Source organism: Mastomys coucha, unplaced genomic scaffold (genome assembly GCF_008632895.1).
Source record: "Mastomys coucha isolate ucsf_1 unplaced genomic scaffold, UCSF_Mcou_1 pScaffold15, whole genome shotgun sequence".
Taxonomy (NCBI): Eukaryota; Metazoa; Chordata; class Mammalia; order Rodentia; family Muridae; genus Mastomys; species Mastomys coucha.
Window position 1 is genome coordinate 139823458 of NW_022196897.1, and position 27362 is coordinate 139850819.

The 27362-nt window shown below is 45.1% G+C and overlaps 1 protein-coding gene across 1 annotated transcript; it reads left to right on the forward strand.

Moving 5' to 3' along the window:
* The first annotated feature begins 202 nt into the window (after nucleotides 1–202).
* On the forward strand, nucleotides 203–25488 carry LOC116092468. The gene is made up of 11 exons (XM_031373722.1): nucleotides 203–241; nucleotides 8207–8306; nucleotides 10035–10258; nucleotides 11516–11802; nucleotides 12373–12477; nucleotides 14482–14622; nucleotides 15741–15804; nucleotides 16194–16254; nucleotides 17596–17687; nucleotides 18623–18665; nucleotides 25064–25488. The coding sequence occupies exons 2-11, from the start codon at nucleotides 8222–8224 to the stop codon at nucleotides 25075–25077; spliced, it is 1116 nt and encodes a 371-aa protein (XP_031229582.1). The 5' UTR covers nucleotides 203–241; nucleotides 8207–8221; the 3' UTR covers nucleotides 25078–25488.
* The last annotated feature ends 1874 nt before the right edge of the window (nucleotides 25489–27362 follow it).

A 27362-nucleotide genomic window follows, 5' to 3' on the forward strand; every position in this document is an offset into this window, starting at 1 on the left:
ATCTCATTTTCCTCAAGTCCCCAGGGCACAGCCCTGCCCGCCTCACCTCTGTTCTGTATTAGCGGAAGTGGCCCATCTTCCAACAGCCTGCTCAGGTCTCTAGTACATTGGCCCAGCCCCCTGTTCCTGACCAGTCCTATGGACTGGGCTACCTACTATTTAAGTGTTCTTCTCTCTGCCTTCACTTTGGAGGCAGGTGCAAGAGACCCATATGTCCTAAGTGGCTAGAGCTGTAACCCAGGTAAGGTCCCTGTATCCCCACTCCCAAAGCAAGGAAAGTGTCTAGGTGAGGAGGGACTTGTGTTCTGGGGTCCATCCTGCCTCGTCACTGACCCTTCAGGTCACCTCACTTTTGAATATCATGCCTGTCAAAACAGCAGACACCAATATTTGAGGGAGATAAAACCAGATGAGCTCAGGACTCTTGTGCCATCTAGCTCATCTCTATGCAGACGTTTCCAGGACACATATATGTATGTTGCCCTGAAATTGTTGCCCCCTAATATTGTTGGGATCAGGTTTCTTTCTCTGACAGTCAAAAGTAATGATTCTGTAACTGTAAAAATGCCAGACTAGCATTGTTGAACTGAAGACAGTGTACTCCTGGAAAGGAGGGGACAAAACCTGATGTGAGCCAGGAGCCAGCTCAGGGACTGGCACTTAAATAGCATCCTCCTCACTGTCATCGTTCAGTGGGGCTGGTGGGAACAGGAATGCTTCTTGCTACTTCAACACAAGTACCAGATGCGCAAAGTCATTTGCAGAACTGAGCTCAGGCTTCAGCAGTGGATGGAGACAGCTGAGTTCATGAGCCAAGAGCTGTTGATAGGGAAATTACTAAGTTGGGTCTTTAACAACAATAGCTGGATTAACTCCATTTATCTGTCCAATTTTTAAGAGTGATTCTTTCCAACTACTTCATCTTCAGGATCCTTCAGAGGGGACTGAAATGTCATCAATTGCATAACAGCCATCCTCCTATCTATGCATCCATTTGTGAATTACAATCCTACTTTAGAGTAAAATAAGGGGAAAAAAAAAGCATATGGCTTTGAGCTAATGAGATGTGGTACTGAAAATCATGATGGCGTGGTACAACTGGCCAAGGAACCATGAGTGACTGTCTCCTTTCTCCCTCTTTCTACTCCTTCCTTCCTTCTTCCATCCTTCTTTCCATCCTTTCTTCTTCCTTCCTTCTTCCCTCCCTCCTTCTTTTCTTCCTTCCTTTCTTCCTTTCTTCCATCCTTCTCTCCTTCCTTCCTTCCTTTCTTCCTTCCTTTAGCAATGTATGCATATGCTACTGGCTATATTAAAAATTTCTGAGTAATTGCTTATAAGGTGGATGTTAACATAATGAATATGAATAATATGAAATATTAACATAAACAGACTCTTAAGTGACCCTTGGCTCTGCTAAGTCTTGATTTCCTGAGTAGTTTCAAAATTGAAAAGGTCAGAAAAACTACAATCATTTTGATAAGGCATAAACCTTTGTCCTTCAAGTCAATTGTTTTCAAATGTCACTAAGAGCAAAATAATACTCTTGAGAATGCCTTGTAACTTTAGACACAGATAATTCAGCTCCATTCAATTTTCACCAGTGCATTGAATCTTGACCTTAGAAAACTTAAATTTATTTTGAAATACTTTCTATAGCTATTGAATTCAGAAAAAATGTTTATTACATATTTTATTTTTCTCACTAGTGTACACCTTAATTCTTCATAGTTTCTGAATATGTTAGATTTAAAAATTTTTATTTTATGTGTATGGGTGTTTGACTCTGTGTGTTTATATGCACCACATATGTACAGTGCCCACAGAGGCCAGCTAGAGGCCTTAGATCCCCTGGAACTGGAGCTATAGATGGTTGGAAGCCACCACATTGGTGCTGGGAACTGAACCATGGCCCTCAGTGCTTTTACCACTGAACCTCTCTTCATTCCTGCTAACTAGTATTTACCTCAATGGTCTTAGTCTTAGGGAAGACCTAGAGAAAAGCAATCTTAGAAACCATTTCTCTACACATGGGTACTTTATGAAAGCACAGTTGTTACCAGCCTCAAGTATATTACAAAGTTGAGATGAATCCAGATGGTATTTATGAAGGAATGGGACACAGTAAGGCCACCTGTCTGCACAGGCCCCTTTGTAAGCCCCTTAGCAGCCAACGAAAACTTGGCTTTAAAATAACTAGTTTTATTCTTTATTCTTTAGCCCCAAGCTAATAGAGAAATTCTTGAAAGGCAGTGAGGCCCTGGTTAAAATAAAGAAGGACCTTGAGCAATAGGCAGAATCAGCACAGAAGATAGAAATGAACAGAAATGATGCAGAGGCAACAGCCCCTGTATATTAACCTGTTGAGGAAGACCTAAAACCATTCCCCAAATATTTATTACTTCATACATACATGTTTTAATCAGGCATGACAAGAATAGCAATTTTATTATACGATATGTTGAAAGTGTGCAAAAATCAAGCAGCCATATGTTTTCTACTTAGTTATTAGTTACTTAGTTAAAGAATTCTAGAAGGAGGTAAAGTTTTCCATCATGTTCTTCTGGGTTAGATGCTCATCTTGGTGGCTTACCAAGAATGGATACTGGGGGAATGTTTGGGATCACTGCTGCATAATGGAAAGTCCTTCCCAGAGTGTCACAAAAGGATCAGCTAGCTCCTCTTACATGGCTCAGGAAACTCCAATTATGTGGAGCATGGGTGACCAACCCTTATGTGCACACCTGCTGAACTGCTGGACTTCCTGCGTGTAATTTTAAAAACATGCTACTGTATTTTCCTGGGAGCTGCAATTACACTCCCAGTCCCTCCTGGCTTAGCTCCAGATGGGCTGCCACCTTGGCTCTGGGATTGGTGACTACGCTCTGCCCCCCCGCCCCCCAGTTCCCTCGGCTCCATCAGGCTTAGCCCAGGATCAATGTCAATAATCTCCCAGCCTGGCTTCTTCTCTCTTCTACCCATGTTTGTTTCCCGGATAAAGAGACTCAGGAAGCTTTATTACTTTAGAATTTGCCTACTAGCACAATTGCTGGGCACAGAATCTCCTGCCCTAAACTTATCAGCTAGCCTGTGTCAGCTAGCTCCTGCCAGCCTCCTTCATCCAGGCCCAAGGTGGAGGCTGCAGGCCCTAGCTGCCCTGAGGGTTTACACGACTGCTGCTTTCTTCTCATTCCAATGCATGGCAGCAAAAGCCCCTTCTCTTTCCCTACATCTCTTCCCCCCCTGGTACCTAGAAGTCCCACCTGTCTCTGGCTCCCAGCCTCCCTCATTGACCAAATCAAGAACCAATTAGGGAGCCAGACCTTACTTTGAGCACTTCCCCCTACAGCAATGGGATAGGTTCTCCCGAGGTGATTTTTATGAGATACGAGGCATGTCCTGGACCTCTACACCACTGATACCCCCTAAGACCCTAATCACCTACTCTGATGTTTGCTTTCAATGTCAGCTTGCCACATCCTAGAATCACCTGAGAGTGATGTCTGTTGAGGAAATATCTAGATCACGTGGGCCTATGGGCAGGTCTACAGGGACTGTAAATTGCAGTGAGAACACCCATTCTGAATGTAGGTGCCACCATTCCGTGGGCTTGGCCCTAAACTACATAAGAGGAGAGAAAACAAGCTGAGTGCTAAACAGGCTGCACGTACCAGCCCACTCGTTTACTCTCTATTCTCTTGGCTACAGAAGTGGTACCTCAAGTTTCTATGGTGGCTCCCATATAGTAATGGACTCTGGATGGAGCAGTCAGACAAACAAATCCTTCCACCCTTATGCTGTTTACAGCAGTATAAATTAACCCAGAACACCTATCATCGCCAGAGTGGGCTGGAAGAAGCACTGGTCCCTTCAGGGATTATTGCTGCAGCCATCAGATTATTTTCAGCCTCTGCCAATCCAATTATCAGTGGCACAGCTATTAGATTAGTACACAGGATGGCACACAAGCATTGTATCAAGTTATCATGTAGCCTTAGATAAATCTGCATAGACTCATAAAGATTAGTCAGCTAGAACTCTCACTGGGGCCAGTAAGATGGTACAGACTTAGAATTGTCTGAGGTTATGCTAACAGTCTCGGGCTCACAACTTGTGTCCCAAAGCCCCTGTTCTTTTTTTTTTTTTTTTTTTTGGTTTTTTTCGAGACAGGGTTTCTCTGTATAGCCCTGGCTGTCCTGGAACTCACTCTGTAGACCAGGCTGGCCTTGAACTCAGAAATCCGCCTGCCTCAGCCTCCCAAGTGCTGGGATTAAAGGCGTGCGCCACCAACGCCCGGCTCCGGCCCCCTGTTCTTAATAGAACAGTTAAGAGAGTTAAATTAACATTGGAAAGCAGGAAAAGGAGATTATTTAATGAAACCACACTTGGAAGAGGAACAAAGGGATCCAGGGATCATCCACACCTCTAGTCCATGTTTGGGGTCTAAAGTGAGATAGAAATTTGCATAGGGGTCAAAGATATGTCCATCCAAGCAGTCCTGGTCAAGGCGTGGTCCTGTCGACCCATCACTGTCTGGCTTCAGTCTCGTCTTGAAGGTGAGTTGTTAGGACTGTGTGGAATCTCTTTTATAAGAGACAAGTTTCTTCTCTGGTGGCACTTTTTTTTCTCTCCAGGTATGTCTTTTTTTTGGTGGGGGGGATTCCCAATTCATTGGAGTTCATAGTTTCAATACTCTGCTAGTCAGATTTTTGAGACAGGAGTGTCTCTCCAGAATGTCTTCGCCTGGATGGTTACAGTCACTCAAACCACAATAGAGATCTACCAAATACCCTTGTTTTTCTATGTACTTAACCCCCCTTCCCTGCCAGCTCCATCACAAGTTACAGAATTCAGGCTTTCCTTACATACCAGGAGGTACCCAAATAGTTCAAAAGAATACTAATGGTTCAGAAGAGCCCCCACCCCCAACAAAGAAACCATCTTCTTATCAGACAAATGAAAGAATTCAAGTTCATTCATAAAAATGCTGAAGCCTCAAAAACAATAAGGATTTTATTTTTATTTTCAATTGTATGTATGGGTGTATCTCACTGTGTGTATTTGTGCATGCGATGTCCTCAGAAACTAGGAAAGGAAAGGATGTTACATACCCCGAAGCTGGAGCTACAGGCAGTTAGTTGTGAGTGGCCTGATGTGGACACTGGGACCTGAACCTAGATTTTCAAGAGAAGGATGTGCTCTTAACCTAAGAGTCATTTCTCCAGACTTTCAAAAATGACAAGGGGAAGGGGAAGCAAGAGCTGAGGTACACAGAGCCAGAAGAATTTACCCAGGGTCTGGCTCCAAGACTGTTAGAGTCTGAGCACTTGTTTCTCTGACCCACTGGACAATGGTAGAAAGCAGCAACAGAAGTGAAAAGATAAAACTCCCCCACAAAAAACTGACTCCAGAAACTCCATGGGACAATCTGGGTTTGGGGTCCTGAAGTGAGACTGCAGTTTAAACAGAGGAATGAGGATATGAACGTCTAAAGAGTCTTCCCACTGGGGGTTCACTTGGGGCTGGTGGAAATCCCAAAGATGTCCTTTCTCCTGATTTGGCTCACCAAAGTTTGTAACCACAGTTATGAGACAAAATCTTGGGATACAGAAGCCACAGGAGCTAGGCTTGGTCATGTGCACACCAAGTAAAGACATAAGGACTGGTGGAAAGTAGGAGAGATGTAGTCATTGCATGCTTACTGGGAAGAACAGATGAAGGGGAGCAGTGACTTCCAAGGCATCTTTGGTGGGATGCCATCAGCTTTAGGTTTAAGTAGAAGAAGAACTGAGGTGATCTAGTTTCAATTTTTTTTTTCTGTGCTAAAAATACTGATCAAAAGAACCTTAAGCGGATTGATTTGGCTTACACCAACAGCTCACAATACATCATTGATAGACGTCCAGGCAGGAACTTAAGCAGGAACTCAAAGCAGAACCCATGGAGACACATTGCTTGCTGTCACAATCATTAACCTCTGTATAGCCTAGGACCATATGACTAGGAATGGTGCCACCCAGAGTGGGCCAGGCCTCCGGCATCAGTTGATAATCAAGAGGACTTGTTTTGATAGACGTGTCCACAGGCTAACCTGATAAAGACAATTACTCAGTTGAGAATTTTCCCCCAGATGATTTTAGATTGAGTCAAGTTAACAATTAAAGCTAACTAGGACATGGGGGATGAGGCAAAAGGTATGAGCAATTGAGAAGTCCTGCTCAAGATGTGGTCTAGCTGATCATTGTCTCAGCTTACAGGTTCTTACAGGTGACTTGGTCAAAGAAGTCTTTAATCTTGCCAACACTTGAAGTAATCTCGCTGGCTCTCATAAGATAAATTTTGCTCCAGGGTATAACCATATTATTATGGACAATTGCTCTTAGTTGGCAGGTAGACAATTCCCTGAGCCTTTCCTCTTAAATCCAAAGTAAGTCAAGGGCCCAAGTGAGTGATGAAGGCTTTTTAGCCATAGTTGTTTCTAAGCGCCTGCTGCAGGGGACATCAGAACACCAAATATGTCCTCCTTGCTGTGGTCTTGCTCTGATGTACCTCCTTGCCCAGTCTGTGAGAAAGGGTAATGGCTGTTTGTGATGTCCTCAAACATCAGCCTTCTTGGCATTTCGGGCCCTAGGAGCTCCACAGCCCAACTTCTCCCATTTGCCATCATCCTGACCAAGGCCACAGGTTTAGGACTTTCAGGCTAGTATCAGATGCACGCCTAACCCCATTGTTCCATGCCCATCCTTCTCCTCCTGCCCTCTTTCTTTTCACAACCTTCAGGTGCACAGAGGCTGCCTTCTCCTCCATCTGGCTCAGTCCCTCACAACCTAGGCTTAATTGTCAAGCCGGCAATCCCAGGACAGATGCATGTAAGACACATGTCATTATAAAGTATATTTAAGTGATTTTAAACTTTTTGAACAAGTTGCCAGCATATTAAATCCAAGAGTCTCAGTCCCTGCTCTTGTTCTCAGTGCTGTAAGCTAGACCTTACTTCAGAGGCTTCAGACACAAGAGTGGTCAAACCAACCTTGTCAAAAGGACATGACCCTTTGACAGGCAACTCCATTTTGCAATAGCACGGAATCTTCTCCTGGTCTTCTGAAAGGGCAGCTGAAGAGTAACATGGCTCCATTCCCCATCCAGCAACAGAAGGGTGATACCTTTGAACTATTGCATTAAGCCATGTCCTAATGCTCTCCTCTTTCATGAGGGTGGCTTGACATCTCTTAAGTACACGAACACTTAATTCCATCATGGCCTACACTTCCTCACTATGAGGAGTATGAAAGGCAAGCAGGGAGGGAGAGGGAAAAGAAAAAGTAGAAGAGAAGCCACATCCTTTTGACAGCAGAGACTCTAGGTCACAAAGTCACTTATGTGTGTTCTATTTTTTGGGGCGATCACCAACCCTCACCCATATAGATTTAGGGGTAGGAAACATAGCCCCTACCTCTTGGTGGGAGGAGCAGCAGAGATGCTGTAAGCACACACATGAGAAGAAGACTACCATGTGACCATCTCTGAAAAGCTCTGAAAACCTACTCCACCACCCCTCAACCTCTGGCCCAAATAGCTAAGAGTGAATTCACACAATAACATCTCTGTGTTCTAGCTCTACTGTTAGCCACCGAGGACCCTTGCAATAACATTTTGTTTCCATTTCATCTTAGGGTTGTTAGAAGGATTTAATTCTGCTAAGTAGTGAATAAAAGGCACTTAGCACATAAACTAGGTCCTCAGTATAGGGTAGCTTTGGTGACCAATCACTTCTGCCAGCTCCCCTGTTATAACATAGTTAGGGTCTGGGCTCAGCTTGCCTGGCTTTGGATTTTTCTCTGTCGCCAGCAGTGTGGTCTTAGGCAAATCATTTTACATCCCCATACTTTATTTCTTCCCTGAATTCTGTTTTAAAAAAGAACTTACCATTTTAACTGTCAAACGACAAACTTGATGAAAAAAAAAAAAACCCACAACATTCCAGCTTTAACGACGTAAGCAAAGGAACTCACTGCCTCGAGGGCTCTCCCCACCACATCCAATGTCAGGATCTTTCATATAAAGAAAGTAAGAAGCATCTGCTTTTACAGGTGGGGAAACTGAGGCTTGGCTAAACCACATAGAGAATGACTGTGAGTTTTGCATAAGACCCCAGGACTCGGGGTTCACAGGTTACTGTTACTCCACCCACCAGCCGTTGTCTCCACAGGTGCTGGCAGTGAACATGAGACTCTTGTGGTTATTCCTCTTCCTTGGCTGTCTGCTTAGCAGAAGTGGAGCTCTATTGGAAGATTCCATTCATGAATCAGGTGAGCTATTCCGTCTTTCTTGGGAGTTCTATCCAAGGAAACTCCAAAAGAGACAAACTGACACCTCTTAGTGTATCTGGCTCACCAGAATAATGCAGATAATTTGCCAGTATCTCTGGGTGCCTTTGGAGGCACTGTGCCCTCCCCCAGAGACACCTTGTTCCTTCTGGGGCACATCTAGGCATCTAGATTTAGTAAACTACCTTCTTTCCATTATTGATCATCTCAACAAAAACTTCCATTTTTAGAACCAATTCCCAGGTAGATCCTTCTAGCCTTCAATTCTAAGGGTCTCAGTCTCATGAACGTTTGCCCTAAAGAGCAAAAACTTAAGCTCTGGCAGCCCCAGTATTGCAGGCTCAGGCACCTGCCACAATGTGCCCATTAAAGTAGAGAACAATGGTGAGCAAAGCAGAGAAAGGAACTTTAACTGAACCTGGAGCCCCCAAGCCCATCTTTAGGACTCTGGAATTATCAGTTCAATCCAGCAAGACCTGGGATGAGGAGCAAGACCTGCTTGATGAGGACTCAGAGTCAAGGTGTGGTATACTTGGTTCTCCACCTTGGTTCCGAAGGATGTTCTGAAGTTGTTATTGGTGTCATCATTTGAGGAGATTCGTCTGGTTCTCTCACAAGGCATCACTTCTGCTATGCGGTGTGCCCCTACTCATAGACAGCTGTCCTCATCTGCAAGGGTCTGTCTTCTAAGGCTTGCTCTTCCTGGAATCCAAGATGTCTGCAGGTTTAGAGCAGTGGCCTACCCTTGAGCTTTCAGCCTTGCAGGGGAAAGAGCTAAGTTAGGTGGATGGATGATTGACATGTCCAGGAGGCAGCAAACAGGAGTCTGAAGTCAAAGCCCCAAGGCCAGGTTTCTATCCTGTGGGCTAAGTGAAGAATTTGTGCTTTTTTTTTTTTTTTTTTTTTTTTTTTTTTTTTTTTTTAGCAAAAGCAGTCCCAAAGTGCCTAAGAACCCAGGTAAGAGCTTAAGCATCTGCTTGGGGAGTGTCCAGCTTCTGGTGCGATGACCAACCCTTTGTAGATAACTCCTACCCTCCTAGTCTACAGCCTGGCCCACATTTATCTCTGAAGAGTCTTCATTTGAAATAACATTCCTGGAAAGTGCCTTAGGTGTAATTCTGATATCGGGAACAGGTACTTCATCTGTCAAAAGGAAAATATTGATAAAGGGGAAGAAGAGCTATCCTACATGTCTCAAAGTTCAGAAGTCCCCTTTTGGGTGTGAAATCCAAGGTCTAGAGGTAGAAGGGGATGTAGCTCCGTACTAGAAAAGCGTAGTTGCCTAGCTTTTACAAAGCCTTGGGCTTTATCACCAGCACTGAAGTAAAAGAATAAATAGTGTGTGTGTGTGTGTGTGTGTGTGTGTGTGTGTGTGCGCGAGCGTGTAAGTAAACTAAGATCTGGGAAGCTGTGAACAACCAAAGCGGCTGCTCCCTCTTTGAGGCTTTATTCTGTTTGTCAGAGTACCACTGCTCATTTGTCTTCTCTTTATACACCTCTGTTCCGTCATAGCTGACCCAGTGTGTTTTGCACATATCTGCCCTTTCACTGCCTCCTAGGCTCATGTGCAAGCCTGAACCTTGGTTTTTCTTTTGCAAGGAACCTGGCTCCAGGGTTTGGCCACTGCTAGCCCTGCATGGAACACCTATTTTTCTGTCCCTGATGGGAGCTTGTGCCCCAGGCCTCAGCCATACGTCTTTGTCTCAGCAGGCCTCAAAAGTGGAAGTGGTGATACAGGATTGGATACAGGATTGCTGAATGATAATGGAGGTGAATACATTAATCTGGGAGATGCCAGTGGAAATATCCCAGTTTCTAAGACCATGTCTTCACCTGTAAAGATACCTGAGATCAATCCAGACATTGTGGGTGAGCTTGATCAACCTGAGATGAAGATCCCAGGAGACTTGGACACAAGTGGCATTATCAGCCAAGTATCCTTCGGGCAGCTGGGTCAAAAGAGTATAAACAGCCTGGCCACTATGACCACGGGTGCTCAAGGCAGTCTAGCCCCTTTGCTGGTGGGTGTCATGAGCTTTACATTTAGGACGTGCTTCCGGGTCTGAAGTGGTGCTTCTGGTCAGTATGGGGCTGTGTCACCTGGTGGCCCAGGTCGATCTGAAGCAAGGTCAACAAATAGTCAGCCTTGGACTGGGTCATCTGGTGATGTGGATCAATATGAACAGTTTTAACAAATGATTGGACTGATAACAGGTCATTCTGGTTGCTGTGGTCAAGATGGCGCTGGGTCAATCTTCTGGAAGATTTGATCAGGATCAGTAAATGTCCACTGTGGCTTTAGGTCATATAAAAGTTTTGAAGGAAAGTCAATGGATGGTCAGTTTGAGGCTGGGTTATCTGGGGGCTTAGTCAGTCTGGAACAGGAACCCGGATTTAGTTTAGCCAATGGCCATGACCGATTTAGACTAATGACCACTCTACACAGTCATGATTAGTTTAGGCTTAGAGTATCTTTTGTCTCTGATTCCTCTGAATGTCAGTTACATAATGGTTATGTCAAGTGCGAGGCAAGGTCATCCTTATGTTAGAAATTAAAACAGGCTCATTAAAAGATGCTGCCAGGAATCTACCTTTGGATGAGTTTTATAAGGAGAGTTACAGGCTCATCGCCATAGGCAGCCATGAAAAGGCCCTGATGTGGGAGAACATGTTGGAAAGAGTTAATAATTTTGGCCAATAAGCAGCCATAATGGAGCCTTGAAGGGAGAGAGGGCATTTCCTTCACACCTATCAGACAAAGGTATTTTCTGCCTTACAGATTTTCAGGGGTGGATTTGGTAGGCTCCATGTCACATGACCTAGCCTTGCTTGTCTAGGTGCCAGTGTCTGGAAAACATTGATAAAAATGAAGTTATAATTCTTATGATTGTCCTTGGTCTAGATATCAGGGCATGTGGAAGGCTCCCACCTGAGGGAGGAGGAGACTGAATGTGTAAGTGTTGTGAGGTCCAGTGTGCACTCTTATGAGCTCTGTCTAGAGACAGCTGTAACCTAACATCTTGGATCAAGGCTTGGTGTTTCTCTGACCACCCTGGTCTCACTGAGAAAGTACTATCTGAATGTACTGTCCGCACGGGAACTCCAGTGGATGATGGGGCTGCTTCTATTAGTTCATCACAGTCCATATGAAGGCACTCTAAAGAGAACTAAGCAACCTCCTTAACCAATAGTTGCCAACACCTGTCCTCAACCAAGACATGCTGGCCCAGGAAGGGCTGTTGGGTACTGTTATTCTCAACAACCCAAATCTAGTCACAGAAAGGGAAAAGCTACAAATGCTACTCCTGGGTGGCAGAGTATCATTTAGTATCAAAAATGATTTCCTGGAGGCAGCAGGGACCAATGCTGTGGAAGGCCTGGTCTGCAAAGGGTCCCTGGGTGGCCTTTGTGGCCATGGGAGTCTCTCTGGCATGAATGATGTTCTGAAGACCATGAATTCTGGGAAACTCGACAGCCGGTGAGTTTGACTTTTTTAGCATTAAGACAACTCCTTAAAACATTCATCAGAGAAGGTTCCAGGTACCTGAAAGACATTAGTCTGACTTGTTCTTTAGAAAGTTTAGAATGAGGTCACCACCTCCTCTTCCAAAGTCAGTCACTGCCTAGTGTTGTTTCTCTAACACAGTCTATCCTTTGGGTTTATGAAGGTTTGTCTGAGCCCAGCTATATGGTAAGTCATACCAGGAAAGCATATCACAGATGCCCTGACCACTTATCCCTTAGTTATTGTCTGTCCCCCAGTGAGTCAAAGAACCCCTTTGTTCCAAGCTAATCCCACAGTTGTCAGCTGAGGTTTTCAATATGGCATCTGTGTTTTCTCTTACCATTGTAATCAAATACAAACATCAGTTACCGGCTGATGCTTTCCCGATCTGGGATTTACAGAAATGGGTCTCAGAATAAACAACAAGGATAGAAGGAACAGGGATGAGATGGAGGGAGGGAAGGAAAGCCACTGCAGCCTGAGTAGGGGGCTAAGGAGACCTGGAAATTGGCTTTTCTACTTCACCTCACTTTTCTTGTGCAGGCTCAACGTCTCACGTTTCGACATTGTGCAGCTGTCATGGAAGGTCTTAGCCTCATCCGATCTTGAAATTAAGTTTCAGACCAAGTTGGCTATCAACTTCACAGGGTGAGCAAAATGGGGAATGTTATGGTTTGCATCTGGACTGTCCTCTGTAGGCTCATGCATTTAACTCTGCCATTATTTTGGGTGGAGCCTCTGGGTGGTAGAGCCTGCCTGGCTGACATATGTCACTAGAAGCAGCCTTAGAAGGTCCTTGAGCTCCAGGTGCCTCAGTTTCTTGCTCTGCCATGACAAGAGCAGATGCATCCCACCATGGGATCCCATTGGTCTGCCTTCCCCAGCAGATGAACTGTGGTATCTCTGAAACACTGAGACCAAAACACCCACTTTCTGCCTTAAGCTGTTTCTGTTGGACATTTGGCCACAGTGATGCAAAGTAGCTAACTGCAGTGGGAGAAGGGAACGGAGGGAATGCCTCGGGAGAGCAAGTGGTTTTATTGGTAGTGGGTGGTGTTCTTTCTTTCAACAGACATCTTAGCATCTTCCCAAGATCTTGATACAGTTTCTTAGAATAGCAGCAATGGAGGGACAGGAATAGAAGTCAGCCTTTTTGCTTTTCTGCCATAGTCTGAAGCTGTGTTGAAACAAATGTGGGGAGGAAATTAAAACACAAAAGAAAACCTCCTGAGCGACATTGGCCTTTAAGCTCTCAGTTGACTTCTTTGGAGATCTTTTCCCACAACCATTCTGTAAAGCAATAATTGCTCCATGCCACATATGCACCATGGTCCTTGTGAGCTATCCTGTGGACAGACACCAGTATTGTTTACCAGGTCACTCTTTTAAATAACTCTGTGATTGGTACAGATAATAAATCTGTTAATTCTCTAATTATTGGAAAGCCTCATGAGCACAATTTATAGCTTATTACTTGCTTGCTTACTTACTGTGCTGGGTGTTGAACCCAGAACTTCAGTTGTCCCAGGCAGGCATTCAATTACTGCATGTTACATCACCACCCTATAATTTGATAAACACTGCCAAATTATCTTACAGAAATCTGGTGATGGTGATAAAATGCTTGTAATATTCTTGTGTACTTCACCCAGTCCAGGTTCTGGGCAGCAGTTTCCTTGAGTGCTCTTTTCAATCCACACTGTAGGCTTCTAGGGGAGGGGCCATTATTACTGCCATCTTACCAAACAGTTGATAGAACTTCAGTCAGATGACACATGAGGATGGGGAGAGAGCTCATTTGGAAACGTATCTGTGGCACAAGCTTGAGGACATGAAGATTCCATGGGGCCTGATAACTACTTCACACATAGCACCATCCCATGTGCCCTGTGTGGTGCCCAGATCCCCTGGGTTTGGACCTACCCTGTATTCATGATATGGTTCATGATCTGTGCCTGTCACCCCAGTGTTGGTGAGGACACAGAGAGGTAGATCCCTGAAGCTCATTGGTCGACACAATTACACATTTCACAATACAATCATACATGCACATGCTATCACATACATACCATTTCTCATACATGAACATATCACCATCATCATATAAACACCACCACAAACTCACAATTACACACAATCACATATACAACACATGTATGCATATACCATCACATACATACTATCTCTTTCTTTCCCCCACATATACACCATAACATATATACACCATCACACATCACACACACACACACACACACACACACACACACACACACACACACACACTTGACATGAGTGGATGTGGGTATGTATGTAAGTTCAGGAGGAGATACTAGTACTGGAGATGTGCATGAGTTTGGCAGAGTTCTAGGCAGACATGGAAAGAGGCAGCCTTTCACTAGACTCATTTTAAATGAGTCTTGAGCTATGACTAAGCATTTATTCCAATAGATTATTTCATTGACTTTACATATACATATAATAAAAAGTAAATTAAAGTATATATAGGCTAATCAGGAATCTTTTTTTAAAAGTATGTGTATCAGTTACCCCTCTCCCATAAGTGTCCACACCTGTTTGCAAGTTCCAGTGAAACCTTTTAGAGTATTCCCAGACATGCATTCAGCCTCTAACAGCTCTCTCCCGTGCGACCAGGGTGCTCTCATTTCTCAGTGGCGCCACAGTAGATGTGGACATGGAGATCCCCTTGCATTTGGAACAGAAGGAACCTGGTCAAATCTCATTTACTGTGAAGAGCTGCCGGGCAGTATTCACTGGGATCCAAGTGAATACAGGGTAGGTCCAAACCCAGGGGATCTGGGCACCACACAGGGCACATGGGATGGTGCTATGCATGACGTAGTTATCAGGCTCCATGGAATCTGACCAAGATGCCAGAAAACTATGCTACTAGTGTTTTAATGCCCTGCTTCCACTCAAGTCTCTGTCTCAAGGAGCTTAGAATACCAAGCAGAAGGAGACACCTTTGGGCTGGAAGTACAGGCCTCCCTGGCAGCACCCTGTGGAGAACTCGGGTGTCCCTGTTTCCAAGCTCTCATGGAGAGATGCTGGGTAGGAACTCTGCCACATTGCTTTTCCTGTGGGGCTGCTGTCTCCCAAGGTATCTGTGTGAGCTCTTAAGGGCAGAAGTTGCCTCATATTTATCATCATTTATCCAGCACACATTGAGCCAATAGACACTGTTGTTTCTGGAGACACACTGGAAACAAGACCATGTAAGATATGTGAGCGAAAATGAAGGAGAATGAATGGAAAGCTGATTGGATGAGAAATGGGTGGATGGATGGACAGATGGATGGATGGACAGAAGGCATGTGAGTGCCCACATTCATGAATGGATAGATGGATGGATGGATAGAAGATACGTGAGTGGACACATTCATGGATGGATGGGTAATGGATGAATGGATGGATAAAAGATATGTTGAGTGCACACATTCATGGTTAGATGGATGGATGGGCATGGATAGATTCAGGGATGGATTAAAAAAGAATAAGTAAAAGACATATTAAAAAGACATTAGCGGTCTAAGCTAGGTTCACTGGGGATGTCTGAAAATGCATACTTGCGTAATTTAACACAGTGGTTCTCAACCCTCCCAATGCAGTGACCATGTTGTGGTGACCCACACACATAGAATTATTTTCATTGGTACTTCAGAACTGTAATTTTGCTATTATTATTAATTGTAATGTCAATATCTTATGTGCAGGATATTTGATATATGATCCTTGTGAAAGGGTCATTCAACTCCCAAAGGCATCACAGCCTACAGGTTGAGAGGCACTGATTTAACAACAGAGACCTAACCACTACTAAGATTGTATAGCAGAGAGTTTCAAAGCCCTGAGTGGTAACGATCATTTCCAATGTTTCCATTTCCTTTCCTCAGTGCATTCTCCAAAATGATGGAATCAATGTTAAAATGGTCCTTGAACATCTCCTTGCCCAACATAGTAAGTCTGACAATGTGGTCCTGGCATGAACATGAGCTGTGGAGAGAGCGCTGTATCTAGTGGCATGGGGGAGCAGCCCATGTGAGCAGAGGCAGTCAAATGGGACAGCTTTACTACTGAGCTATGCATTCACTCTCCTGTCCTTTGTCAAGGCTCCTGTTTCTGAAGAAGGGACAGAGAAAAAGACAGTGGTAGAGGGGCCATTGTGCAGCAGGTAGCTTAGTCTGGGCAAGAGGGAGATGGTGACATGTTTGTGATAGACTTCCTCCATCTTACGTGGGAGACTTGTCTGTCAAAATGTCTTAGATTACAAAGGATTCAGCATGTCTATACTGGTGAGGTATATGTAAGTACCCTCTTAGCAAGGCCTCCAATCCTCTGTTTTGCAGTTGTGCCCAGTGGTCCGATTCTGGTTCTACATCATCAACCAACACTTGGCTATTCTCAAAAGTAAGTAGAGCTGTTGCCTGCACACTGCTCTCGTGTGTCTACTGCTACAGTAGCAACTATACCTACTCCTACACAGCTGCTAGAGAGAGCTTTCTGAGTTACATCTCAGATCTCCAGTATCCTGGGGGATCAAGTGGAGACTTCAGGGCATGTCGTCAAGGTCTTTCCAGAAGCTAATTTCCCAGTGTTCTCATCCTCCTCTAGTGGAGTGACCTAAGCCACCTCCATATACCCCACAATGTCTGGGGACACAGTGGCTGAGTTCTGTAGGACTTCCTACTCCAGCTTTCTATGCCTGAAATACTCCTTCATCTTCTAGTGCAATCACCATGGTTGGTCCATCTTAAAGCCTTTAGGGCTCTTTCTGAGAAGAGTCCCCTCCTCAGGACTCCTGCAGCCTTGGGCGCACCCATTTAATATTCACTGTATTATGTGGAAATGTCTACTTCTGGATTGTCTACCCTAGTAGCCTAGAGCTTCTTAGGGGACTTGGTTGCATTTGCTGCCCCTCCCACTTATCTGGCAGTCCAGATTGGGTATATGGTAGACCTCCACCCCCCAAATAAAATCTGCTGGTGCGTGAAGTGGAAAGGGAAAGAAGGGAAATGGTGGGCATGAGTGAGTGGGAAAGCAGAAATGTGGAATGAGAGAAAATGGTAGAGAGATAGCAGAAGAGTGACGGACATTTAGGAGGACAGGAGTGTGGGGTTGAGGGTGATGGTAGAAGGCAGAAGGAGTGGTGGAAGGATATAAAAGACAGGCAAATGGAAATGGAAGGAAAACACAAATAAAAGAATTTGAGGAGAGATGGAAGGAAGGACTAACGATCAAAGAGCAATGGTGTTGCAGTGCGCATGTGTGATATATCATCGATGGATATGTGAGGAATGGAAAGTAGGGTCTGTCAGCAGATGTGTGTGAAGACAAAGGGAGGTGAGATGGACTGTGACCAAGTGAATGGAAAAAATAAGCTACTGAGAAGGCTAAATGAAGGGGAAGAAGAAAGGGGGAAAGAAAAAGGGCAGATGAATGGAAAGAAGAGTGGAAGGCACAGGGAGAGGGAGAGAAGGATACTGCTGGGTCTGGAAATACATAGGTCTGCTTGTAGAAGAGGCGGATTGCTATTGCCAGGGTGCAAACACCCACCACCCTGTCCTGGATGATGGTGGGATTCTGTGCCTTCAGTACACACTCAACAAATGGGGAATAATCTCTCTTTTAGACATGCCTGCTTGTGACAGGAATGGACGAGTGAGTTTTATGAGCCCCTGTTTCCATCAGTTGAATGATTTGTGTCTTCTCTGACCTTTCCATTGCCACCTGTCTCCTTCTCTCCATCAGATATCACCTCATTTGGGGTGTCGGGGAACAGCAACTTGCTCGATGCCGCACAACCCATTCTGTATGAACGTACTTACAGCATGAACTTTAAGGTATGAAGAGCCCATTCCCCCTCTTCCTCAGAGAAGTCAGGTGTCCCCATGTGAGGCCTCCTTGACTGGGATGTGCCCAGTCTGTGCTATCAAGAGCGCCAACCTTAGCTTTGATTTTGAATGATCATGCAGCCTTGAGCACCACACCCTCACTTCTGAACCCTAGTTTTCTCGTCTTTCAGGTGGGGGTGATTTTCACAGCCACACACGGTTTCCACCACCTGTCTCTTCCAGCATAGATGTTTTCCTGTATCATAGCATACCCAGAGTTGGTATCTTCTGTTCAAAGGGATAGCATGGTTTAACTGGCAAGTTTTACAATGTCTTACTGGTCCGTTAAGTAATGTGTACTTGATGAGATGATGCCCAGAACCATGACTATGAACTAACGATTAGGTGAGAAAGTGCCTGGCATATGTGGGTCAGAGTAGGAACTCAAAGAAATATTGGCTTTCTCTGATTTGCCCTTGATTTAAAATGATTTAAACAACCAATCAAGTTTATTGCTTGGCAGGTTCATACATGGAGTCTTCAGGGTGCTGGGGCAGTGGTTCTGGTAGCCTTGCCTATATTCTCCCAACCCTAAATCTTTCCAGGCTGTGGTATGGCCAGGAACTTGAGGGCAGTTCCTGGATTCTACCACAAAGTAGAATCTCAGGATCAGCAGTCCACTGCTTCTCAGCCCTCACCTGTCCAAGGACAATGTCTCTCCAGCCTCTTAGCCCTCAGCCGTCTGAGGACAGAGTCTCAAGTTCAGAGTTTTGGAAGAGAGTTGTGAAAGTTCTGTGTCTGACCTGGGCAAAGCCATTCCCATCTCCAAGTCTCCTCCTTTCCTTGTCTGTTATTCTCATTTGCAAAGTTGGTATCAGGTTTGCAGGAGACACAGAGCCTGACACACTTACTGTGAGTTTTCTGGTTTTGTTTTGTTTTTCCAGAACAAAAGCTTCCCGGGTTCTTTCATCAACTGGCTGATTAAAAGTAAGTTCTCTTTCTCATATCAATCCCAGAATCCCATAATCGTTCCTCTCTCTTCGGTGTTGAATGTCCTTTGGGAAGGGTACTGAAAATGAATATGAAACCCTGAGCCACAGAACCTATGCCTGAGAAACGTTCTTGATGCTGGTTTTCGGGACAGTCAACTCTATAGTTGGGGTTCCTGAGATAGTCTGTTCTAGAGAGGTTATGTCTAAGCAGGTCTCTAAGACAATTCACTGATCAAAGCTAAAGAGGACTTCTTGGTGTTGTCCAGTTCTAGGTGGCTGGTGCCTTAGAGAGGTTTCTGAGTTATTTTATACTTCAGTTATTAAGGTTTCTATGACTGTAGGATATCTTCCTCATTGACCAAATTTACAGGTAGGTTACCATAGCAATTATGATTACAGTGACACTCCGACACTTTCCTATCCACAGCAATTCTTGTTATTGAGGGATTCCTGAAGAAGTTTCTTCCATGGTGGGAAGTGCTAGGCTGGAGTTCCTGTGACAGCCTACTCTGCTGAACAGCCATCCCTAAGCTGGGAATTAGGGATGGGCTTAAATTCCAGTTCAGCCAGTGTCTCAGTTACTTTTCTTAATGCTATGACCAAATTCCTGGCAATAAGCAATGGAATGAAGGGAGGGTTTATTTTGGTTTGAGGGTACAATTCGTTGGGGCAGAGAAGGCATGACAACGAGAGCATGAGGCCACATTCTGTCTGTGATCAGGAAGCACAGGCGAACGCTCATGTTTCTCTTACTTTCTCCTGAATAAATCCTGGATCCCAGCTTGTGGAATGATGTGGAACCCATTCAGGGTGGGTCTTCACATCTCCATTAATGCAACTTATAAACTACTTCCTTAACAGACCCAGAGGTGGCTCTGGATTGTCATCAGTATTAATCACAGCCACCAACTTCCTGTGGCCCTTCTACGAGTCCCGTTCTCCCTCTCTCTGGTCTTTTCCTATGTGCTGAGAAGGCTTTTAACTAACTAAGAGTTTTAGGTGGAGGGGGAAACAAGATCAGATGCCAGAAGAATTTCCATCCCCATTTCCTGTAGGATATTAAGAGGACCAGGCAGGCTCTGACCTTAATCTTATCTCCAGTGATTGTCCATAACCACCCCCTACCAGCCCCTTTTCTAGACCTTGGGCTTTCACTCACAGAAGCTGACCACAGGAAAGCATCCACGGGCCTGTGTGTTAGCATGGAGCTGCTTCAGGTAGGCCCGTCTGAAAGAACTAAGCAAAGGGATGTGCTTGAGAAGGGATACAACAGTGACTGGCCTTCCTTTTCAGACAGTAAGCATGACTTACAGTCTTGACAACTCTTGGGATCATCTGAAGCCGAGGCTAGATCCATCAAGACAAATGGCATTCCAGTAAGGTGTGTCAACGAAGAGGTGGGCCTCATGTTTTAAACAGATGCCAGAGGAGGTGCTACACGAAGCCCTTAACTCTGAACCTCGATAGCTGTGCCTCTGCACCCGACATTCCTTTCTTGTGTGAGAAACATGCTCACAAGCCGTTTTCTCTATTCAAAGGTTCACTGCAGTGTCTCCCTAGGAGTAGGTAGAAGGCCCAGACAATACATGTCGAAATCTAACTCAAGGTCATATTACATTCTCTGTCAAGAAGCAGGGTGATAAACTCATGCTGGTGCTCAGCTAGCCTCCTTATGCAGCCCAGGCTATGGTGCTGCCCATAGTAGGAGGAGTCCTCTAACCTCAGTTAACAATCAAGACAACCCCCGACAGGCATGACTAGAGGCTAGTTTTCTGGATGGCCGTAAAGCCCGTTGAGTTGACAATTAATATTATCGAAACACTTTTTGAAGTCCAGGAAGTCAAAGTCCTGGCTTCAGAGTATAAAGAGTCCCAAGAACTTTGTGACGAGCAGTCGTGAGCAGGCGTGCCGGGCCTACGGTTCTATTACCGTTGAAGCCTGAGCATAAGGAAAGTACCTGCCTCATTGAGTGGCCATGAAAAAAATGGAGGACAAATTTAAGTTCAGAACTTGGACGGTGGAGCCAACTGTCTCTATGACCAGATGGTCTAACCCACAAGGAAAGAGAAGGTCTGAAGCAGAATCAGAAAGGGCAGTCACAGAGGAGGAAAGGGGTGGCCCCAGAGGCTCGGATGGGGAGCCTAGGGGCTGGGAGAACACGCATCTCACTCCTGTTCCTCATAGACAGGCCTTGAATGAGCAGGGCGGACACCACATGCACTTCAGCTGCCTTCTCCTCCCCAGCCCCCAACACCGACTGTAGTGTGGCCAAGGCAAGGTACCAGCCTGGCCACTAGGGGGAAGCCACGAGACTGCTAACACATGTTTCTTGGATTATGACCAAATCTGTGGGCTGGAGTCAAAATTCCTAGTTTCTAATCCCAGTTCTTTTGGCAGAATAGAATATTTAACCCCACGATGCCTCAGTCTCTCCACTGAGGACAATAACAGGAATAATTCATTCATTTTTACTCTCACCAACCAGGTCATTAAAAAAAATTAGTGTACATTGATTGTAAAAAGCGGAGGCTTTCTAACGGCATCCCCATTCAGGTGCTTTGACCACATTGATGCTGCCTCATCCCCACCCGCCGCCACCCACCATCCTCTCCTTCACCCAGCACTAGCTCCTTTCTACTTTTAAACATATACATGGATTTAATATGATTAAAACAGATTAAAAACTTCTAACAGGTTAACACGATATTAAGAATAATTTTCAAGGGCTAACAGGACATTTGAAAGTGTTTGCACAGCAAAGGGAAAGATCACCAGAGTGTAGTGACAGCAGACAGGATGGGGAGAGGATCTTTGTCCGCTGTGCCTCTAACAAAGGAGTACTGTTGGCCATGCCGAAAGAGCTAAACAAATTCATCAGTCCCTCTCCCCCAAATCTTTCCATCACTTAGTGAGCAAAATTGTTGAACAAGTTCTCCAATGGAGAGATACAGATGAGTTCTATAGGGTGGATCTGTTCCCTTTTAATTGTGTGGCTGCTGAGGGACACCTACACCCGACTAAGAGGAGTGACAATGTTAGTTGCATGGCGTGGAGTAGGGTGGTTCTGTGGGACAGTAGAAAATTGAGAGGCACATGCCATCTAGTGAACTGATGGAAGCTACCCTGAATGACAGGGATTGTCAATAAGGCCGATTCATTTCTAGTTTGATGAGCAGCCAGGTTGTGAGACAGTTGCACCTGCTCAGTTGGAAGGGAGGGAGGAGGATGCGGAGAGGGCCAGCAGTGATTGAGAGGCTCTGACAAGCGCAAGGACCTAACACAGGCACCTACCACCTCACTCCAGAATGTTGCCAAAGACCAAAAACATGTTCTCAGTTAGAAATGACAGTTGGCTCGACCCAACAGCATAATAAGCCATGTATACTCTGACTGGAGAATTTTAATGTGTTTCACTTAGTATTATAAAAGGACAATATTACAGATTTTGTTGTACACTGCAGTTACATGTGGGACAGTGTTTCTTTAAGTAGGGTAAAGTACTCTTTGAAAAATGGGTCCTAGATATTTTTCCCCTTAATTCAAGTCTCTTGGTGTTTAAATGAGGTTTATTTTGTTTAATATGGAGGAAAAAGAAGCACAAATGGACAATATATATTTGGAGGAAGATGGTTAGCTGTCAGAAAAATATGCAAATCAAAATCACACCAAGACTGCAACACACCCCAGTCAGATGGCTGTGATCAAGAAAACAAATGACAATGTACCAAAAGGATGCACACACACACACACACACACACACACACACACACACAAACACACACTGGAATAACCACTGTGGAACATCAGTGTGGAGAGAGTACCAAAGGAAAACTCTTTCTCTCTGTATGTGTGTGTGTCTCTCTGTCTGTCTCTTTCTCTGTCATACACACACACACACACACAAACACACACACACACACACACACACACACACACACACACACACACACACACACACTGGTGCAGCCACTGACCACTGTGGAAATCAGTATGGAAGGTCCTCAAAAAACTGAAGGTAGGGTGAGGCATGGTGGCACACGCCTTCAATCCCAACACTTTGGAGGCAGAGGCAGGTGGATCTCTGAGTTTGAGGCCACCTTGGTCTATAGCATAGGTTCTAGGACAGCCAGGGCTACACAGAAAAACTCTGTCTTAATTAAAACAAAATACTGAAGGTAGACTTTCAGTATTCCATGCCTAGATATACTCAAAGGAGACTGTCAGCAAGACAGCTACTGCACAGTCACATTCATGGCTACACTGTTCACCACACTGTGGAGCCAGCCTGGGTACCCGTAGTAAACAAATGGATAGTTAGCCTCTAAGGTTAATAGATTCTGTTGTGTACATGCCTTACATTTTGTTTGTTCATTTTTCTTTATCAGGTGTACATTCAGGAGCCACATGGCAGCTCTATTTTTAGTCTCTTGAAGATACGACACCGCTTCCCACAGTTCATTTCACCAGCCGTGAATAAGGGTTCCTCTATCCTTGTCGTCATTTGTTGTAATTTTTCTTGACGGCACTTTTCTGAAAGGGATGGGGTGTGATATCAGTGTGAAGTAGTATAACTTGCTTTCTTGGTATTTCTTGGCCCTTTGTATCTTTTCTTTTGAAGACTCTGCTCCCGACATCTGCTCCGGTATTGATTGGGTGTTGTTTCTTTGGTGTTTGAGTTCTTATGCATTCTAGATGTTAAACCCCTGCCAACCATTCTCTCCCATTCTGTAGGCTGTCTCCTCAGGCTGGCAATTGCTTCCCTTGTTTTTCAGAAACCTTGCAACTTCGTGGGATCTCATTTGTCAGTTTTCACTCGTTTGCTACAGCCTGAGCTATTGCAATGGTTTTTGCAGGGCCCTGGTCTGCGCCTTTATCCTCCTCTGGCAGTTTCAGAGTTTCATTTCTTACATTTAGATCTTTGATCCACTTTGGACAGATTTTGGAGCAGGGTGAGAGATATGGATCTAGTTCCATTCGTCCATACGTGATCCTAGTTTATGTGGCATCGTTTGTTGAAGAGGTTTTATTTTATTCTTAAATAATGTCTCATCAGAAATGAGGCAGTTGCAGCAGTGTGGATTTGTTTCTCTGTCCGTTGATCTACAGGTCTGTTTTGTGTTAGTATTGTAATGTTTTGTTGCTGTGGCTCTGCCATACAGTTTGAGGCCAGGTATTGCGGTACCTCCAACATTGCTCCTTTAGACTCAGGTCTGCCTCAGCCATGAATCATTTTACTCAGTGTTCTTAGAGCTACCCCAGCACATAGCTGTTACTCTTCTTAGTTGATAAATCAGGAAACTGAGACATTAGACTGTGTTTACCTTATGCTGCTCCTGTAGCTGTCAGGTGCTGGGCACAAGTGAAACACCTATACACCGCTCATGGGGTAGGAAAAAGCTAAAGCTGGGGTTCCCAAGCTCCCAGGCATCCAGTTGCCTCTAGAAAGTGCATGGAGTCTGGAATGAAGGGTGTGTGTGTGTGTGTGTGTGTGTGTGTGTGTGTGTGTGTGTGTGTGTCTTAGCAGGCCACAATGAGGAGCCTGGGGTGAGGGTGAGGGTAACTCCAGCTTAGCTCATTTGTGAATAGTCCTTAGCTTGGCAGTGGTTGTCTGGGAGCGCAGAGGGGCCTTCTGTGAGAGGCTTCGGCAGCGTGGTTCTGTAAGTGAAGGTCTTCTCCACGCTCCCCGTGGTGGTCCTTGATGAAAAAGACAGTCCTCAGTTCCAAACTGTTTATTGATTGATCATTGTGGAAAATGGGTGCATACCATCTTCTCAGGGTGTACCAGAGATTAAATACTTTTTGTAGGAAGGAATGCCCGGGAAGGGAAGCTTATTGGCTAAACTCTTAGGGCCTCCAGATACCTTATTAGCATGGAGAACTCTGTTCTGGGCTTATGTGACCACAGGCCACATTTGTTTATGTGGGAAGTGTGGTCACGTGTTCCAGGCCAGGACTCTAGTAGGGAGTAGGGAACTGCCTACCATCTCAGGTGGGTGCCTGGGTTCCAGGAATTCTGAACCCATCCAACCTGGCATGGCATGGTCCACTGTCCCACACAGAAGCTGGGGGAGGTGTGAGGGTTGTGTCCTTGTAAAATGTCCCATGCTGCTTTGGCCTCAGTTTCTCTCTCCACCTGTGCCTCATTGGTTTGGTGTATAAAGTGGGGAATCCTCTCTGGTTTTCTGGCTCTGCTCTGGGGAAAAAGCCCCAAGGCAGCCCAGAGACCATATCCTGATGTCCCTGCGCAGAAGGGACAATCTAAGACTAACCCTAACCCTAACCCTAGTCTCTCCACCCCCACAGAGCTGCCAAAGCCTAGGCTCTTTTGAGGATAACAGAACCATGCTTGGTAAGCAGGCAACAGCATTTGTTTTCTCAACCTTCTTTTGTCAGCTCCCTCTTCTTAAGCAAGTTGAGACACCCTGCTGGTCTGAGGAAGACTTCTAAAGCCAGACAACTGTGCAAGGAAGAAGAAGGGACAAGTGGAATAAGCCTTGATGTAGCCCCCAAAGTCTCCAAAGACCAGCCATGAAGGCTCAAGTGGAGGGCAAGACCTGCAGCAGCCAAGGATCTGCCCGGGAAGGATCCTGGGAACGTCTCTACCATGACATACATTCTGCCTGCAGGTCGCACTTGACAGGCCTTTGCTTAGGTGGCTCTATCACAGGTGTCTTGTGCAGCATTAGTGAAGTGTCATGCTGTGAACAGAAAGTTAAATAAAGCAAGTCCCCTCCCCTATGTCACTGCTTATAAGAATGGAGCAGAAATTGGCTAAGTGTCTCTCTATTCAGGAACAATAAATGTCACCTTGGGCTCATCCCCCGCCCTCTTGTTTCCTCCTATCTCCATCCCTCGTTTTCAGCTGAACTCCCGCTCAGCCTCGGCCACCCATTCAAACCACCTCAATGCTTGTTACCGCTTTGGGCAGAGACTCCAAGATGGGGAGAGACCGATAGTACAAAAGCAAAATGCTTGTTTTGGGCCCACCATGTTTTCACCTGTGTGGTTCCTGTAATCAGTCCTGCAGACAGGCCTTCAGTGGGTCTTCCATGGGCAACAACGCAGAGGGAGGCAGTGGATGGAGATACCCACACCTTGGCTAGTTTACCCCTGGCCATACTCTTTGCTATTCATCCATCCCCTGCCCTCTGTCACAGCTTTCCCTGAAGGAATAATATCTTCATATTGAACCACAGGTTTTCCTCACCCTGGATAGGATGTTTACTTTAGAATTTAGCATGTGACCCTTACAGGGCTGGTGGGGATGAGTTCTAGAAGGCTCAGAGGGATGCTAGGGAAGAAATGTCTTCTAACTACTGAGATTACTAAGGTCCTGGCAGTTGTCTCTGCCTTCCATTTGTTAAAGTCTCCTTGAAGCCAGTGCAGAAGAAATCAGAGCCCAGTCGCAGAGTAAATACGATCCTGAAGATTTCCTTTGAGTGCCTGGAATCTAGGATGTTTCAAGGACCCTCTTTGTTCCTTAAGCCATTTGGGGTTGTATCTTCTGTATAAGTAACCCAAGGAGCCTGAGAAATGCAGTTGACAAATGCATTTCAGTTCATTCTGTATAAGTTGTAGTGGGAAATGAGAGAGAAGTAGAAAGCAGAGCAGGGCCTGTGTGTGTATGTGTGTCTGTGTGTGTGTGTATAGCAGAAAGTGAGGTGGTTACATAAGAGGTGCTCTAAAGGACAGCGAGGATTTGCAATTGTGACATGTGACATCCTCAGGCCTCGCTCTGGTGCCAGGAGGAACTGATGCGGAAAAGAGTAAGAGGTCATTTCCTGGAGGCTGTCACTGTAGAGATCTAATGCATTCCCTCCTCCATGCCCTGCCTGAGGATGGACATGTGCTGTCTGTAGCTAAAACAGAGACTTGGGGTGGAGAATAATGGTTCACTGGAGGTGGGGTGGAAGATGGATGCTCGCTGGGTTCTGGGTCTCATCACCAGCTCCCCATCATCCAGTCAGCTCATGTGCTTATTCCATAGCTTTCTTTCATCACTTTTACTCAGTATGGTGTTTACTGGGACCCAGCAGAAGCCAGCCCCAGGCTGCATATAGAGGGCAGCCGGAGGGTCCTCAGCCTGAAGAAGTCAGAGGCTGGCAGAAGAGAGAGACCAGCCCATATTCCTTCAACCAGCTATGTCTTGAAAAACAAATATATTATATCACATATATTGTATATATGAGACAGCTAAAATGTACTCAGGTAGCATGACTCTCTGTGGGGATCCCTGCAAGTGTCATGGGTGGCAGAGGAGCAGCCCATATGAGGCAAGAAGGAAATATGGTTCAACATGCCTTAGCTATCTGGTGTTGGTTCCAACTTCTAAAGTTTGATCACAAGCAGTTTATTTTTTGACATATTTAAGCCTAACAAGTTTGGGAAAAAAGTTTTCTTATGAAAATTATCACAATAAAGCTTAAGGCATGACTACATTAAAATGCCTTTGCAAAGTAAATGTGCCCTCTTCCACAAGAATGGTTCTATTGACTGAGAAATAGTGTTCAGGATAAAGAGCCAGGAAAAGTAGAATACTAGAAGGGTCCAGCATAATTTAGTCCATGGACTCCCTTTCATAACAATGGGTTCCATTGACTGACGAACAATGCTCAGGAGTCTGGGAAGAGTCTAGCATAAACATGATAGTCTGGAGATTTTAGTGAGGTCTAGTCCTACAGATAGCAAGAAT